Source organism: Trachymyrmex septentrionalis, unplaced genomic scaffold (genome assembly GCF_001594115.1).
Source record: "Trachymyrmex septentrionalis isolate Tsep2-gDNA-1 unplaced genomic scaffold, Tsep1.0 scaffold40, whole genome shotgun sequence".
Lineage (NCBI taxonomy): Eukaryota > Metazoa > Arthropoda > Insecta > Hymenoptera > Formicidae > Trachymyrmex > Trachymyrmex septentrionalis.
In genome coordinates, this window is record NW_017305569.1 from 3,811,825 (window position 1) to 3,828,649 (window position 16,825).

At 29.1% G+C, this 16,825-nt stretch overlaps 1 protein-coding gene across 4 annotated transcripts in view; it reads left to right on the forward strand.

Annotated features, from left to right (window-relative positions):
- Positions 1 to 16,825, forward strand: part of LOC108751087 (heterogeneous nuclear ribonucleoprotein 27C-like) — a 59,823-nt gene that overhangs the window by 10,137 nt on the left and 32,861 nt on the right. For 3 of the 4 annotated variants that reach the window (XM_018491043.1, XM_018491042.1, XM_018491041.1), the window contains exons 6-7: positions 2,238 to 2,438; positions 5,797 to 5,952. In XM_018491043.1, the coding sequence (XP_018346545.1) occupies positions 2,238 to 2,438; positions 5,797 to 5,952 (357 nt within the window). The remainder of the gene's footprint in view (positions 1 to 2,237; positions 2,439 to 5,796; positions 5,953 to 16,825) is intronic. The other variant, XM_018491044.1, reaches the window with a different exon arrangement.

Genomic DNA, 16,825 nt, shown 5'->3' on the forward strand with positions numbered 1-16,825 from the left:
TATTTATATATAGACACAATTCAATTATTTATTGTTGAAATAGATGTTTTTGATGTATTTTACAAATTTATTGTCTCAAATAAATGTTAATTTTACAAATTATTTATATTTTAAGGCTCAAAAGGCATGATGAATTAACTCATCTGCATCTTATTCGTGATTCAGATTCATTCTGTACTCTCTTCACATTTTGTTTTATTAGAAAAATATTTTACCATAAGACTTTTTTTAAGCTTATTTCTTACGAACGTACGAAAGTTACAGAGTCACATTTTATAATTTGTTCTTTAAAACATAATAAATAGATTATCCGCATCTTACTATATTATAGTGCGGAATAAAATTTAATTTTGCACTTTTTTTCAAAAAAAATTTTCACAAAAAATTGCTTTGTAGTGTGGGTTGTGACAATTCTTTTGATGATAAATAACCTTATGATTTTTTAAATATTTCTACCGTGTTTCCTATCAACCTTTAATGTATTTTGTAAGAATTTTTAAAAATGTATTTTCTCGCTTTTGACATCACAATTCAAGAACTGCAGAAGTAAGAAATGAATAGGCAGAAGTCTTAAATCTAAATTTTTACACAGATTCTATTTTTATACTAAAATAATATTCTTACTCTCCACTTATTTCTAACACTAAATTATCTTAAAGCATTAATTGCTATATTGAAAATACGATGCTATCTCTATGCTTAGAGATAGCGAATACTAACATTGAGTATGATAACATGTTACATTTCACGATAACAAATGTCACATTCATGTATTATAAAATAGAGAAACTATCTCTGTATTGTAATCTATACGATGTTGTATACACATGTTTAATAAGATTTTCTATAAGAGCAACTTTCCATAGGATAGTTCAGGCAAATACGCTCTACAATCATTAGAACGTTAGTATATTAAAATATATAATCGGAATTATTTTTTTATTATATATATAGACTTTATCTATGTAATAATAAGGAAGATTAAAATTAAAACATAGAAATATTAGTAAAACAAATTTTATTTTATAATATTTATATTATTTAAAAGATGTTTTTGTTAAGTACCTCAGCAAAGACGCCCAATTTGTCCATTAAGGAAATATGCTCTTTTATAAAAAATTAGAAAAAGGATACAAAAAATTGAATCATATAATAAAATCACCTACATAGAAATTAAATTTTATTTTATTTTAATAATACATTTTTGTAATAAAATTAAAATTGTTAATCTTTAATTAAATTAAAGATTAAAAACTAACTTATTTTTAATCTTTTGAAAAAGCATTTATTATTACTATTAAAAAAATAAAGTTTTAATATTTTGTCTTACAATATTTTTTTGGAAAAATATTTTACATTGTTTTTTGTAGAATTTTTTTTTGTTTTTTTCCACATTTGTTGTAAAGAGGAAGATGCATTGATTTATGTAAATTTTAGTTGTGTTGGTTTTATATATTTAAAAGTTATAACAGTTTAATAGTTTATAAAATATTAGATATATTTAGGTAAAATATATATGTACAAATCAACATATGCTATCTAACAAATACTGTCTTTATTAAATACAAAATTGTCAGAAGAAGAAGAAGAAATTGATATTTGTTAAAACTAATATAATAAAAATAATAAAGAGGCTTATTTAAATCAAGTTAGTGGGGCGTATTTATAAATTGAAAGGAAAAATACTTCATCCACTAATTTCAATAATGCACTTTGTATTTGATAAAATTCACGCATACATAAAATATTTTATTTTATTTGTTGTCAATTTTTACTATATAATTCAGAACTTCAAAATATAGAAAGTTAAATGAAATTTATCAATAAATGTTTGCGAAGTGGATGCAACATTGTTTCTCTTAATTTTTTAGATGTGTTGAGATGCGTATACTTAGATATTTGTTTATTTTTGCAGTTTACAAAATAAGAAGTGAGATATATTTTCCACTGAAGTGTATTTGCCTAAATTATCCTGTATAATTATTATTGTCATTGCCTATCTTTACTTTTAATTCTTTCTTTTCTTCTTCTTCCATACTATTTATTAAGAGAACCAAGCATGAATGTTCATATCGCCGAAGAGGCGTTCTTAACATTAAAGAAATAGAGACAGCTTTATATTTGTAACCAATTGGAGAAAAACAATATTAATATAAATTAAACAAAGTGGTAAGAAAAATGATGTGAGCTATGACATGCGGTCGGTGACACGTGTTTTGTGTGGTTGATGATCGCAGGTGGGCCGGCGGCGGCCGCTTCAGGGGGCTACGGGCCCACGGCGGGTACTGGCGGGGCTGCGGGAGGCGGGCCTGGGGGCTCTTGGAGCTCCTGGAACATGCCACAGAATGGGCCTCCTCCTGGGACCCAGCCCCCACCCCAGCCCCCTCAGCCTAACTCCTCGCAGCCCAACTCCAACTCGAACCCCTCTGGCCCGCAGGGTGAGTCTTCAAGCTCAAGTCAAACAAACTTTCCTCTTTCCACCCTTTGGCATCGCAATTAGTTCCATTTTGACCTAATTCTGCGCCTAGCTACAGCAATGTAATTTCTTATACTAGCTTAATTTTATATGTCCAGTCGGGAGAATTAACTCTTTGAGTACGGAGCACTTACAAGCTGAACGTTCTTTATGGATGCACTTGCTGTTCGCGACTGTGATCGGAATATGTATTTTGTTTACAATGAAAATATAAAGGAGACATCGCCGAATACATATACGAGTCCATAGCCAAGCAGATGACTTTCATCAAACACATATTTGAGTCCATAGGCCACGCCAATGATTTTCGTCGAACTTATATATAAATCCGTAGATCACCGATGTTGAATATATATATGGTTTTATTGTACTCAAAGAGTTGATACTTTCACCATATAGAATGTTTCTCTTTTTGTATTTGATGTATGCACTTCCTTCAATTCTCATAACCAATTTTGTTAACTGCGATATTTTCATCTGATAATACATGAATGTTATCAATTTGATTAACAATTTAATAATGGGACAATTTCTAATATTCTGCTTGATGAATTTTTATAACATTATATTTATATTAACATTTTTATAGTTGTAAGATTTTAACAATAATTCTGCTTTTAACAATAATTCTGCTTTTAAAAAGAAAGTAAAAGGTGATGAAATTTAAAATATATACATATAATTGAATGAAATATACTAATTATTTTTGTATAGATTATAAATATATATGTGTAAATCTGAATAAAAAATTGTTTAACACATTGTACTTGAGTTTCTAATAATAATTAATACGTTAAAAATTTGATATGTTTGACATACCTTGTGATAACTATTACAATGAAGATTGAAGGAAGTAAAATAAAATGGTATTGTATTAACATTATTAAACTTAAGAAGACTTGTATTATATTCACAACGAGTGTATAGATCTAAAAAAATCTCATCTTTTTATTTAAATAATTTTATCAAAGAATTCATAAAAAAATATATATGTGTGTATATGTGTATGTATATGTATTTATGTTATATACATTTATATTTTTCCTGCATACATATATATATATATATATATATGTGCGTGCGCGCGTGCGTGCGCGCGCGCGTCGTGTGTGCGTGCGTGTGTGTTTGTGAGTGTGTGCAAGTACAGAAAATAGCATTATATAGATACTAGCTTTTGCTTGAAGTTGAATTGAATGAAAATAATCGAATATAGCTATATACTCGTTGCATATTGCTCATTTTTTGGATTGAAAGTAATGCTTGCTGTACGCTTGACGCACTGCCACTCGCCTAGCTATTCCTATTATTTTATTATTTCATATTTTATTCGCTACACGATGTTCTAGATCACACTTCGATTAGAAAACGATAATTTCTGAATCGTAACGTCAAATTATAGTTCTTTTTATTCAAAAGTCCTCGTCTATCCTAGATATTCCTTTCCTTTGCAAATTTTTTATTGTATTTTGTTAGTCTGTTTTTTTCCGAATACTTTTTACACTTAAATTCTTGAAAAGCATGTACCCTGTCAGTACCCATTTATCGGGTTGTTTAATCATTTCTGATTGGAAGTTATATATACATATATTGCATACTATTATACATAACAGATTTAGAATAGATTCTTGAAAGATATTTTTATCCCAAGTTTTGAGAGCATGTTATAATTTTTTTGTAACTTATAAATAATAAGAATAATCACTTTACAAACATTGAAAGTTAATTAAGAAAATTAATGTTTTATGATAATTTATAATGCAGAATAATATGCTGTACTCTCTCCTTCTGTTTCCTTTTATTGCCTATTTAACTAATGACGAATTGATGTCTTTACTGACAATGAAAAATGTGATCCGTTGTAAAAAAATATATAATAATAATCAGCTTTTTTTTGCGTTTGTAAATTATAAAAATTTAAAAAGAAAATAGAAGTTATACAATTGACATCAATTCGTCTTTAAGATTCTGAGATCAGTATAGCATTTTTTATATCTTTGCTTGTGTGTAATAAATGTATGTCTATTTAGTGCTTTTTATTGTTAATGTACACATTTCATATTTGTCTGTAACTGTAATGAATCTATAATTGATGTCACTTCGTTATTTACATAAACATGAGATATTTGTATATGTGAACTTTTTTATAATTGTTTAAAGTAATTTTTTTAATCTGTAAATGATAATTTTGAGCAAAAATGTACAATGAAATGTGAGATATATTTAAGATATTAAAAAAGCTTGTTCATACATTTATTATTATTGTAGATGATTGTAATAGTTATTTGATTAAATGCATGATTGTACAGCAGTTATCTCGAGTATATGATTTACTACCTTTAGAGTTGTGCTTTTTATAATAACAATTATTTTATAAGTTGCTTGAAATATTTTTGATATAGTTATCATTTAATTATTGTGTAAAAAAAGATATATTTTTTATATAAAGATCTATATTGAAAAGTAAATTAATCGCATTGTACATCAACACAGGAATACTGATCTCATTATCTTGATGATAGAGCTGATTTAAATGTAAATTAATTTTATAATTCTTTAGATACTATAGGTGTGAATTTTTTTTATACGCAGATGTTCATAGAATGGAATTTGTTTGCAGTATTTATGAAAATTATTGAACAATATAATAGTGTCTCGTCAATTTTTATGTTTTAAAAAATGTACAATATATAATATTATATATTTAATAATATTATTATTAATATATAATTAATATATATTTAATAATGTATATTTATATTGTACATATAATATACTTATACATATATGTAATATATTTATAAATGCAATTAAATACAATATTAAAAAAATTTAATATTAGAAGAGAATGATTAAAACTTTCTTAAATAGAAAGCTATTACTGCTATAATATTCTTTTTTCCAATTTATTACACAAGTGATATAAAATAATAGTTTTTATTATATTATCTGAATAGTACCAAAAATCTGTTTTTGTTATATAGCGAAAATATTTGATCATTTTATGTCTTAATATCTCATTATCTTTTTAATATTGAAACATGCAAGAAAAGAAAGAACTTTGTTATATATTCTTAATTACTATTATTTATTATATTATTTTCCATATAGAAATAATAGTTTATGTATATCAGTTTTATTAATTATTTCTTTGATTTGAAATATAACATTTAGATAGTATAAAGTAGAGTGTCGTCTAAATGTATGTCGCAAATTATTAGTTTTAATTTTTTAAGCATATTATGTTTAATTTTACTTTTTTTTTTACATTATTTATAACCCGTTAGAATGAAATGACTTAATATTATGTACAAATGTTGCAGGTGACATGTATTCGCGGCAAAATACCGGTTCAGGTGCGCCAGGATCTAGCAGCAGTTCAGCCAAGACTCCAGATTATACTGGATATTCTGCATACAGTAATTACGCTGATACTTCTTATCCTCAGCGTTCGTATCAAGGAGGAGAAAATAGTCAAGGTGGGTACGCTGCAAGCGCTCCTAAACCCGGCCAGCAAGGCTTCGATTTTAAAGAGTGGCCCACCTCATGACCATTTTAATTGACTCGAGTTGGAGAGATGCGCTGAATAGCTTGGCCTTGCTCGTGGGTTATTTCTTCAAATTCAGGATATAAACTATATATTGATTGTAAAATCTGCGTTATGACATGAGACATTCTTTGTTGATTCACGTTTCTGTATGCATTAAAAGTTTAGGAAAAGATACTTGTTGTTTAAGGAATTTGGCACTATGTAATGTATTTTTGTAGAAGTCACAAATTAGAGTTACAATATTAGTTATACAGTAAAATGCTCGCTAAGATTTGCAGGCAAACGACAGAAAACGGAATGTCTCTTGTTTACGCCGGCATGTTGTTCGCGAGCGGTCGATTAGTACATAGATATCTTTTTTTTTACTATCGAAACACATCTTGTGTTTCAAACAAAAAAGCTTGGCAAACGGAAACATCAAAGAAGGTGTTTAAGACTTTTATCAGATATTGATTTTTTTATTGATCGCTCGCGAGAACGGCATATAATCTTTTCGGATAAAAAATATAAATTAAATAATTAAGTGTTAAATAAAATATACAAATTGACAGTATTAGAATACACACCCATGAGGCAAGTGAAGTTTGTATGGCACTGGGATAGACAAAAGGAAGCGTGATAAGAAATTGTAAAAATACATAATGAGCTAAAAGAGATTCTAAGGAAGAGATTCTAAAATGTGCAAACAAAGTAAAAGCGAGCGTAAAGAATCAGGAATGCTAATCATTTAATCATTAATGGCATTTATTACGGAGGTGAATAAGTTTTCGTTCGAGAAGAAAATTCTTCTTAGGGGAACAAAATTCGATGCTTGTTCACTTCCTAACCGTTAACAAACGGTATATGTAACACAAATGATAAGAACACAAACGAAAGAAATATTTAAACTATGGTCTCTGATGGAAAGTCAGCGCGAATGACTTACACATTCGAGACACTCGTCCCTCCACGATCTTGTATTTATTAAATAGTTATTATACCGGATAATTGAAGAAAAATGAAAAATGATATAACGAGTAATTGATGAGATAATTAAGTAAGACGACACACAGGCTGACTACAGAGAATAGTGTACAATATAGATCATTTAAATATGGTGTATGTATATCTATATAAATCTTTGACAGCAGGATGCGGTTTCTGCAGACATCCTTTTTTACTTTCATGTCATATCACTAGTAGTATCTTAAATACGTATTTCCCTCAGTTCCTTTTTTCTCTTGTACTCTTTCTTGTTTATGAATACTGATTCCTTAAATTAGTTTAGCGACTTTCCATTTCTATTCTTCCAACGATTTGGAAATGATACAAAGCGCGGAAGGGAAGGGATAAGAAGATAAAAACCGACAAACAATCACAAATATTTTTACAAATTGTATTATAAGAACTTAGTGTGTGGCCGTCGGACTGGCTTCTGTTCGACCATACCGTAAAATGCACGTGGAAACTGATTTATTTTTTACCTCCGATTTATAATAACTATTAGGCACATTTAAGACTACGATTATTATTGTTACTATTATAATTAATTATATATTATTATTACTATTATATACATCTATATTATTACTATTAATACTTATGAGTGTTTACTCTTGCTATTGCTACTGCAAGTACTACAACTACACTATTACTATTACACTATTATTACTGTCGACGATAATTATGAAATATGCGATGAAGCTTATAAGTGTTTAAATTTTAGATCAGTAGAACGAGATCATTGATAGATAAGGTGGAGGGAGGGGTATATTGTAATCGTGTGGATATGTCTCGGTGGGGGATATCGACCTGAAAAGTTTACCTGATTAAATATATGACTTAATTGTATTTACTCTGTAGGATTTACCATAGATCTAAACGAGGAATATTTCGGAAGAGTGCTCTCCAAATGCTCATGTTTAATTATCGAGCGGGTCGCGTTGTGTCTTACTTTATCGATGAAGAATGGCGACTATTATGCTAATGTATAATTCACCAAGATAGACCTTATATGACACATAAAGGTGTAATTAATAGATTACGGTTACAGAATCCAGCAATTTCGTTAAGCGTTATAAATGTGATCTCATATAACGTAATTTACTATTGTCCATTTATTTTGTTTTCTTTATTCATCGAATGACAGTGTAAGGCTTTATTGTATCTTAAGTGCAAGATGATCGACTGCTAATTTTATTTTTCTTCGTATTCTTTCCGTTATTCGTTTCGCCGTTCATGTCATTAATGCTTGTTACGTATCCTGACAATAAAGTGTTGAATCGCGTTGCATTAAAGCTGTAGAATAAGCCAATCTTTTCTTTTTTATGATATTTATTAATATATCGATTGATGTGTCGAATTTGAATTTAAAACTTTGCATTTTGTTATAAATCTGATATGGTAACTTTTTATTTGTCTGCGACGAAATATATCGCAGAGAAAAAGTCAGTATATAAATCCACGATAATTAGATGAAAAGAAACGAGTGCAGTGTTAACAAACGTGACTCGTGTGAATTTCTGGGATCAACGCAATAACACACTTGAACACATAACGAAACAAAAATGCGACTAGAGAGCTCAATCAAACAACCAATTTTACACCCTAATTATTATAGTAACACAAAGAAAAAAAAACACATACAGATAAACTTATACACTCATGAATACATATTCACACACACTTTTACCTCTAAAAATGCACATAAAAGAAGTGAACTAATTAACCCTTTAGGTGCGGCTGTTTTAAAATTCTGAATAAAAGCAAAATTAAAATGTATTATAATTATAATATAAATTTACATAAATTATATAAAAATTTACTATATTTTAATTTGTATATTCAAAATAAAATTCTAATATATACAATATAACGATGTCATAAATTTTAGTAAGAAGAAAAAGCTTTTACTCAAATTTTTTTTGCTTATTTTATTCAATTTAGGTTAAGAATTTTGTAATAAAAGTAAATTCTAATTTTTAATGTTAGTTTTTGATCGTGGAAATATGTATACACGGTTTGCAACTAAAGAATTAAATAGTTAACATATTATCGAACATTCAAGCGATAAATTCATAAGAGAAAAATATATAGATGAAAAAGTGATGAAAAAAGCACTATGGTTGTTCTAAATAAATAACACGTTATTTAATATCTAACTTGCAAAGCAGGGAGCGGCAAATAATAGCGACGTGTTTTATCTACGGCTGTTTTTTACAACTTATTTTATAGAATAAATACCGATAAATAACGATGCGGAATAAGACCCATTAGTATATCAATTATAATTATTACTACTAATATTATATTCCTTACTCTTATCGATTTTTAACTAAAGTTAAAGCGTGAATTTAAAAATCTTAAGTGTATGCGAGGTGTTAAAGAAAAGCGGTTATTACATTTCATTTGTACAGGACACGTAAATATAATCGATGCGTTGTTGACGATTGGTATAAACGAGCTAATTAATTTATTATATTAACGAGTCTCAAATGGATAAAAATAAATTTAAATACTAGCGCGGAGACGGGGGAGGGGAAAAAAGAAAGGGTTACAAAGAGTTAATGGCTGCCTTTGCCACAACTGTATGTATATACATATATTTTAGATTATGACGGTGGTATAGTTGGGAGAAGCTATGTACGAACGGAAACGCAATTTTAAAACATAAAACGAAGGCAGGATGTGGAGGTTTTAGAGCGGGGCTATTCGAATAATTGATTACTAATTATAACAGATAATATATTTATATTCAACGCAATATTATTAGTATTTTTAAATACAGAGATGACGCATCTAATTAATGTAATAGGTAGTATATAGGAAAACTATACTTTGATTCTAGCCGTTGTTACTACCTGCCTCATTCGCAGTTTTCGCGAACTGTACGGCTTGCTCTCAGGGTTGTTGTTGTTCTCTTTTTTTATTACTGTTTCTTTGAGCTCTTTTTTTCCTCCCTGTCTTATGTTCTATCTACACTTACTGCTCTGAATCGCTCGTATTTATTTTGTTTTAAAGTAGGGGTACACTACATGCTGAGTAGGGGAAATCCCCTCTCCCCTCCCCTCATAGGGAGGTTCTAACTTCAGTAAACTTCTTTATTATTATACTTTTGATAATCCGTCATCTTTATTTAAGTAGATTGAGACACTTCTCATTTCTATTTTACGAGACATTAAACTCTGAAAAAGATCTTTATATTCGATATCTGTTGAAGACCATTAGGTTTCTTATTCTATATTATGATAATCATAACTTTAAGAAACGGAAAGAGCAAACTGACGATAAGTTTTGTCGTATTAAGATAATTATGATAGACAGACAAGATATATAAATGTAATCTTCATTATTTGCAATTCACGATTCGTAGAAATATTGTTCGCTAGTAAATCTTCCATATTATTGCGATTTGTTTGGCGAACAATGGTAGCCAAAAGATTATAATATTAATGTTTATTTATTATTATAATTTTTGCAACAAAAGTTATATCAAACTTAAAAATTTAAAAAAATTCGATAAAAAATTCTCATTCTTTTTTTCAACATCAATCAATCAATTCAAAGTAAATTGAACTTAAAAAAAGACTAAAGCTTCGATATTTCGTATATATTTTACAGGGTATCTAACTTGCACATTTTGAAAAATTTATAAATGTAAGTTTTGTATGAAAAAAAATTGTTATATATAATAGAGTTATATAGTAGTATATAGTAAATTTTTTTGAAAGTCAGCTTTGTTTTTAAAATAGGATGTTATATTTTTTTGATCATTGTTAGAAAGTATGTTTAAATTTGCGTACAAATGTATTATTAATTGGCCTAAACCTAATAAATAACGAGACATTCAAGTAAATAAAAATTAATAAAGAGTTGGAAATAGATGTTTTAGGTGAATGTAGTAACATGAATAAGCCAGCGATATTTATGTAATAATAATATTTATCAACAAAAGTAAGTCATTATCATTCATGTTATTCAATTTAGTATGAATGAAATCGTTTGTGTATTTTCCTTACGATATTTATCTGAAATGTTAAATTTTCAACTACTTGTTAATTTTTGTTTCCTTAAATATTTCGTTATCTATTAAGTTTAGACTGACTTAATCACTGATAAATAATAATATATTTGAACGTAAAGTTAAACGTATCTTTTAACAATGACACAAATCCGAGACGGAATAAGTTCAAATCCATTTAAAAAAATTGGCCTTGAAGATTTTTTAAATGTTTCCACTTAAAAAAAATTTATACACTAATTCTTCGAAGTAATGCAATTTTTACATATAAAATTCAATTTTTTATATAAAACTCATAATTTACATTTTTTGACAAGTGTACAAGTTAATGCCTTATCTCGTATAATTTATTTCCTTTCTTCACTTTTTCTTCACACTTTCTTTTTTATCGAGTTTTTGACTATTCAACAATATACATAATTTAATAGGACGGGAGAGGAAGAAGGAAGAGGGGAAAGAGAGATAGATCACTATTTATTTAGCGTTCTAGAATAATCATTCTCTCAAGCACTGAAGAAAAGAAAGGGAGAGTTCCAGTACATATATCGTGCGACATGCACATGGCAGTGATGATTTCGGATAAGTCTGGACAGGCAAAGATAGGTAGAACGTATTCCAACATATTGAATAATTTTAACAAGCTGAAGGACAACAATCCATCTGTAAGATTAAATGGCGAAGTCGCGCTACTAAATTATATACATCAACATAATACGTTAATCAGAAGCACAAAACCGGAAAACCGCGTTTGTGAAGCGCAGATGGATTCGAACCCAGACTCGCAGCACCCGATCTCGCGATATTTTATTCTTATTTCAGAATAATCTTAAGTAATGTTTTATCGAGACAAGCAATGTCAATCTCAAAAAGTACTATATTTAAATAATAAAACAAGAAATAACTATATCGAATTTATTTGTGTAGCATCGCAGTCGAATATAATGAGGAAGTAGTCAAACTGTCATTATTAATGTGTTCTGTCTATCTATTCCTCTTCCATATGGTTTTCTGATTAGACAGATCACAATAACAAATATAATACAGGGATAACTTTGACAAAGTTATCTAACGATAAGTTTAAAAAAAATATAAGAAAAAACATACATAAGAAAGTTTTTATCATTTAAGTCAAAATCTGGTAATTTTATCCATCTTTCTTTACCTAGAGAATATGTTTAATTTAGAGCACTCAGCTAATAAACCAGTCGCATGTGAAATATTACAGTGAATACGATCATCGACAAGATATTTTTCAAATTAAAGATCAATGGAGAGACCATTAAAGAAAATTTAGAAAAAAGAACTTAGTACATTTAAATATGATGCAGATGCGGAACAATGAAAATATATTGAATTCTATACCATACGATATTCTCAGATTTATTTTTCAATATTTAGACGGCAAAGACCTCATGAGCGTTGCAATGCTTTGCAAGTACATATTTAAGAAAATTTGGTCTTGTGTATGACGCGGATGAGATCGAATTCGGATTCACGGATTGCTAATCCGCGGACCGATTACCGAGCCATCCGACGCCTCAGAAACTTTATCCTTCTTTGGGAAAGTCGCATTCTTTATTCATATATGTTGCTGTAGACTTTGCCGCAGATGTTTATTCTCATGCTCTATGCTTTATTAATGATACATAAAAATTTTATGATTATAAAAATTAAAATTTTTGAATCTTTGAAAACTTAAATAATTTTACAAATGAATTCTGATATATGAGAAATTTTATATTAACATTTAGAAGGATATTAAACAATCGCTTATCTTGTTTTTCTTTTCATTTGATTTTCCGATCCACTATGAAGAATCACAGTACCATGCATTGCATATGGATCCAAGGATCCTGCAACAATCTTTTTGGATAGCAAAGGCATTGTTTGTTCAACATTAGGAATAAGAAGTTTTTGAGTTCTAATGTCAAAACTGACATTAGACAAAATGAAGGAAGGGGAGGGAGGGAGGAGGGAGGAAGGGAGAGAGAGGGGGGGGAGGAAGGGAGGGAGGGAGAGAAAGAATTCTAGATAAAATTATTCGCTATACATTCCTTTACGTTTCTTTCGAAATAGGCAAATTTAAAGTAAACTAAAAATCTGGTCGAAAATTAAGTGGAAATACAAAACCTGGATTAACAATTTACTATCAACTATATGTCGATGATTACATTGATACATATCGATAGTTTATTAATGATCACGGTCCGATTCATACATATAATATATCACAATTTCTTCCTTTTTTAATTGAACCTCGGCTCCGTGAATGGAATTTCCCCATATTGGACAATAACAATTAGCTGAAAATTCTTTCAAACTCCTGCATATGTGAGGCGCAGATGGGATCGAACTTGGATCCACAGATTACTAGTCCGCCATCCGACGCTTCGTTTAAGTAAAGTAAGATATTGCGAAATACATCATTAAAAAGGAGAAAAAAATAAAAAAAACATTTAGTAATAGTAGAGATAAGAATATACAGTTGTTTAATTGATGGGAGATCATTTTGCCATTCCTTTAGGTTTTTAGACTTAATAGTTTTAGAATAGTTTTAGTTATTTCTAAATAATATAATATATTTTTTTTATAAAATAAAATTTCTATAAAAAAAATATGTAAGACCTATTAAAATTATTATATTTAAGACTCCTTAATCTTCGCAGCATATTGGAATGATGTCGTAAGCGAGAAACGTTAAAGTTTCTTATCATATGTAAATAAAGAGAATGGGATAAAACAAAATAATGAGATCGCTTCTCAAAATTTGTAAAAATATGTAGGAACTATTCCCCTAACAGTCAGTAAATAGTTGTAAAAGATGCGTGAAGTAAAAATAGATTACAAATAATTATAAAAAAGGCAAATATGTGATTTTTAGATAGTTACGTATTTTATTGCTAGCATGTTATTTATAAATCAATGTGTTGCTATCAGAATTACAGTAATTGAGTCCATATTTGTTAGTAAGTTGATGCTTTCACGATATGACAACTTGCTTACAACTTTAAAATCATTATTAAAATCATTATTAAAATTTGTGCTGTTGCTACCATGAGTGGTCATAATAATCTACAGGATCACGTAATGCTATCATATTATTGACAACGCAAGTTAATTTTGATATTGCAATTTTATCCTTAAATTACTGGCAATATATATGTACACTGTTGTCTGTGTATAATGTCGGTATATTCGAAATTGTTGAAAACAAATATATTGCAAATTGCAATACAAGATAGACAAATATATTGCATCATAAGTAATCAGATTTGTGTGATTTTGCTGAGATACGTTTGGTTGTCAAGATGCAGAAATAAATAGTACATAAGAGATTAAACTCATATACGTGTAATATCATTATAATATAACAGTTTGACTTATTTTTCCAGACATCCTTAGATAGCTGCATCTGTAAGATTTTTAATTATCTGATGAGAATAACTCGAAAATTGAGCCGTTATATTATAATGGCTCAATTTTCGAGTTATTTTCATCAGATAATTAAAAATCTTAATAAATCTGGTATTATATGTATACGATTAAATCTTTTATGTACTAAATTTATTTCTGTGCTCCGACTACCGTACATATTTGTTTTTATAATTATTTGTTATTATCGCGAGTTTGTGTTTATAAAGAATAAATTGTTATATTAATAGAAATAGTTGTAACGATAGTAATAGCAGTGGAGAAGCGGGTAGGATTATAAATCTCTTAAACGTCACTTAGATTTAAAGAGATTTTTCCTTCCAAATTCTCAGTAGTGTATACTGAGCTCTATGAAAGCTTTTGTTCAACCTCTTCCTTCTTCAGGTCCTTAAGTTTAAATAGATACACAATATGTAAATAGATGCTTATTTACGATGTTATAGAGCTTTTATTAAATATTGTGGGATTCGTCAAATCGCGCATTCAATATTTCATCAAATTTGTGATTATCAAGATATACGTATAGAATAAGGAATTGAACTTAAGATCTACCAAGAGTTTATCCTCTTTTCGACAGTGGTGTATTAAATCTCTCTCCGTTTTTTATGCATTTAGACGATTTCATTTTCAACTTTTTTTTAAACGTACAGTCAATAGAGCGAAACGCAGCATAAAGAAGGAAACTATAAATATACTACAGCCACTAAGTTAAGTCGTTGGTTTTCTTCTCTATTAACTTAATTAGGTAATGCGTGGATTCATCCTTTTTCATCCTACAAGCGAATGCGTAGCATGAGAGTTAGATTTTTTTGTCAGGCAAGTTAAGTATTTTGATATTTAAAGAAATGTCCTTAAATGTATAAATAATTCCGGGGACGTCGTAAAATGTCTGTTTTAACATTAAGCGCACGTTTTAGCGTCCCATACACTAAAGACTGGTTGTATAATTAAATATTACACTTAACTACTTATTACTCGTATCGTAATCTATCGTGGAAAACACTTTCTATTGATATATATGAGTTTCTCCTGCCGTTTTTAATTATTAGTGTATGTCTTAGTTCGTATCGCACGACGACGTGTAATCATTGGCTATTGCATTTTAATCACCAAGCGATTGTTAATCCTTAAAATTGCGAACATCGCGCAATTCCTCTTCTTTATTATTATTATTTTAATAATAATTGCACATAATCTCCGTCACAGAATCGCGTCGTTTCAATAACAGATAGGTAAGACCGATAGACAGAGTGGGCATTTATTTGTCGATAAACCATGAGATCATCTACCAAGGAATGAACATTATAGTGTAGCCATGATAACGCGTCGAATTAATCAGAGAAAAAGGATATATTCTCGGCGATAAGGTATCGTTTTGTCACTGCCTGAGTCTACTTTTTGTCAAATCGATCTTGCTTTGTTTTTTCAAATAAAATTGAATATTGATCAACAAGTAACGTAACTTTCGTAAAGAATTAGAAACAAATATCGACGTATGATTCTTCTCGGAAATCTCGATAAATCAACCTTTTATTAGTTTTTTTCTTTAACTATATTAAGATGATACGTGAGAGTCAAATAATAAAGAAGAGGCCGCCGGTATATATTGTACTCAGGTAGTGTGATAATTGCCCACACGTGTGGGCGCGAGTATAAGGCAGTAAAAAAATAATTTCAAATGGGACAAAGTTGATTAATATAAGAGATAAATGTGTTTTACACACACGAGATATATTCTAAATTACGTTTACATAGAAGCAGTTAAGGCATTAAATTATAATTACAAGGTGATTTTCTCTGCGAATCTGATAGGACAAGATAATTATTGTCTTAAACGTATATAGTAATGCGAAAACAATGTAGAGATTTAAACAAGTGAGTTTTATATAAGGAAAATTCTAAAATATGTTTATGTTAAGGTTTGTGCAGCGGGCTGATATTTCAATCGTTACGAGAGGAAAGAATGAGAAGGAGGAATCGAGACCGCCTTAGCGGGATAAATCACACGCAGACAGATATTACTATCCACGATTCTTAAACACACATACGCACACAATTCAATGATCCGAAAATACACAGTACTGAGAAGAAATGAATGTATCGGGGGAGAGTGATCAGTGATTTTTAACAAAAAAAAAAAACCACGAGTGCATTAGCAAATTGGGCAAGTTAGCTAGAAAATGAAACGAATAAATAAAGTCCTATAAAACGTATAATTATTTTGATCATCGAATCTCGAGGCACGTGATCGAGAGTAATGATTCTCAGATCTTATTAGATTGCTTTTAGAGAGCCACTAAAAGATGAAATAATATAAACAAAGTGAGTGTTTTTCAATTTCTTTGACGCAAAAAGGGGAGGGGGGGAGGGG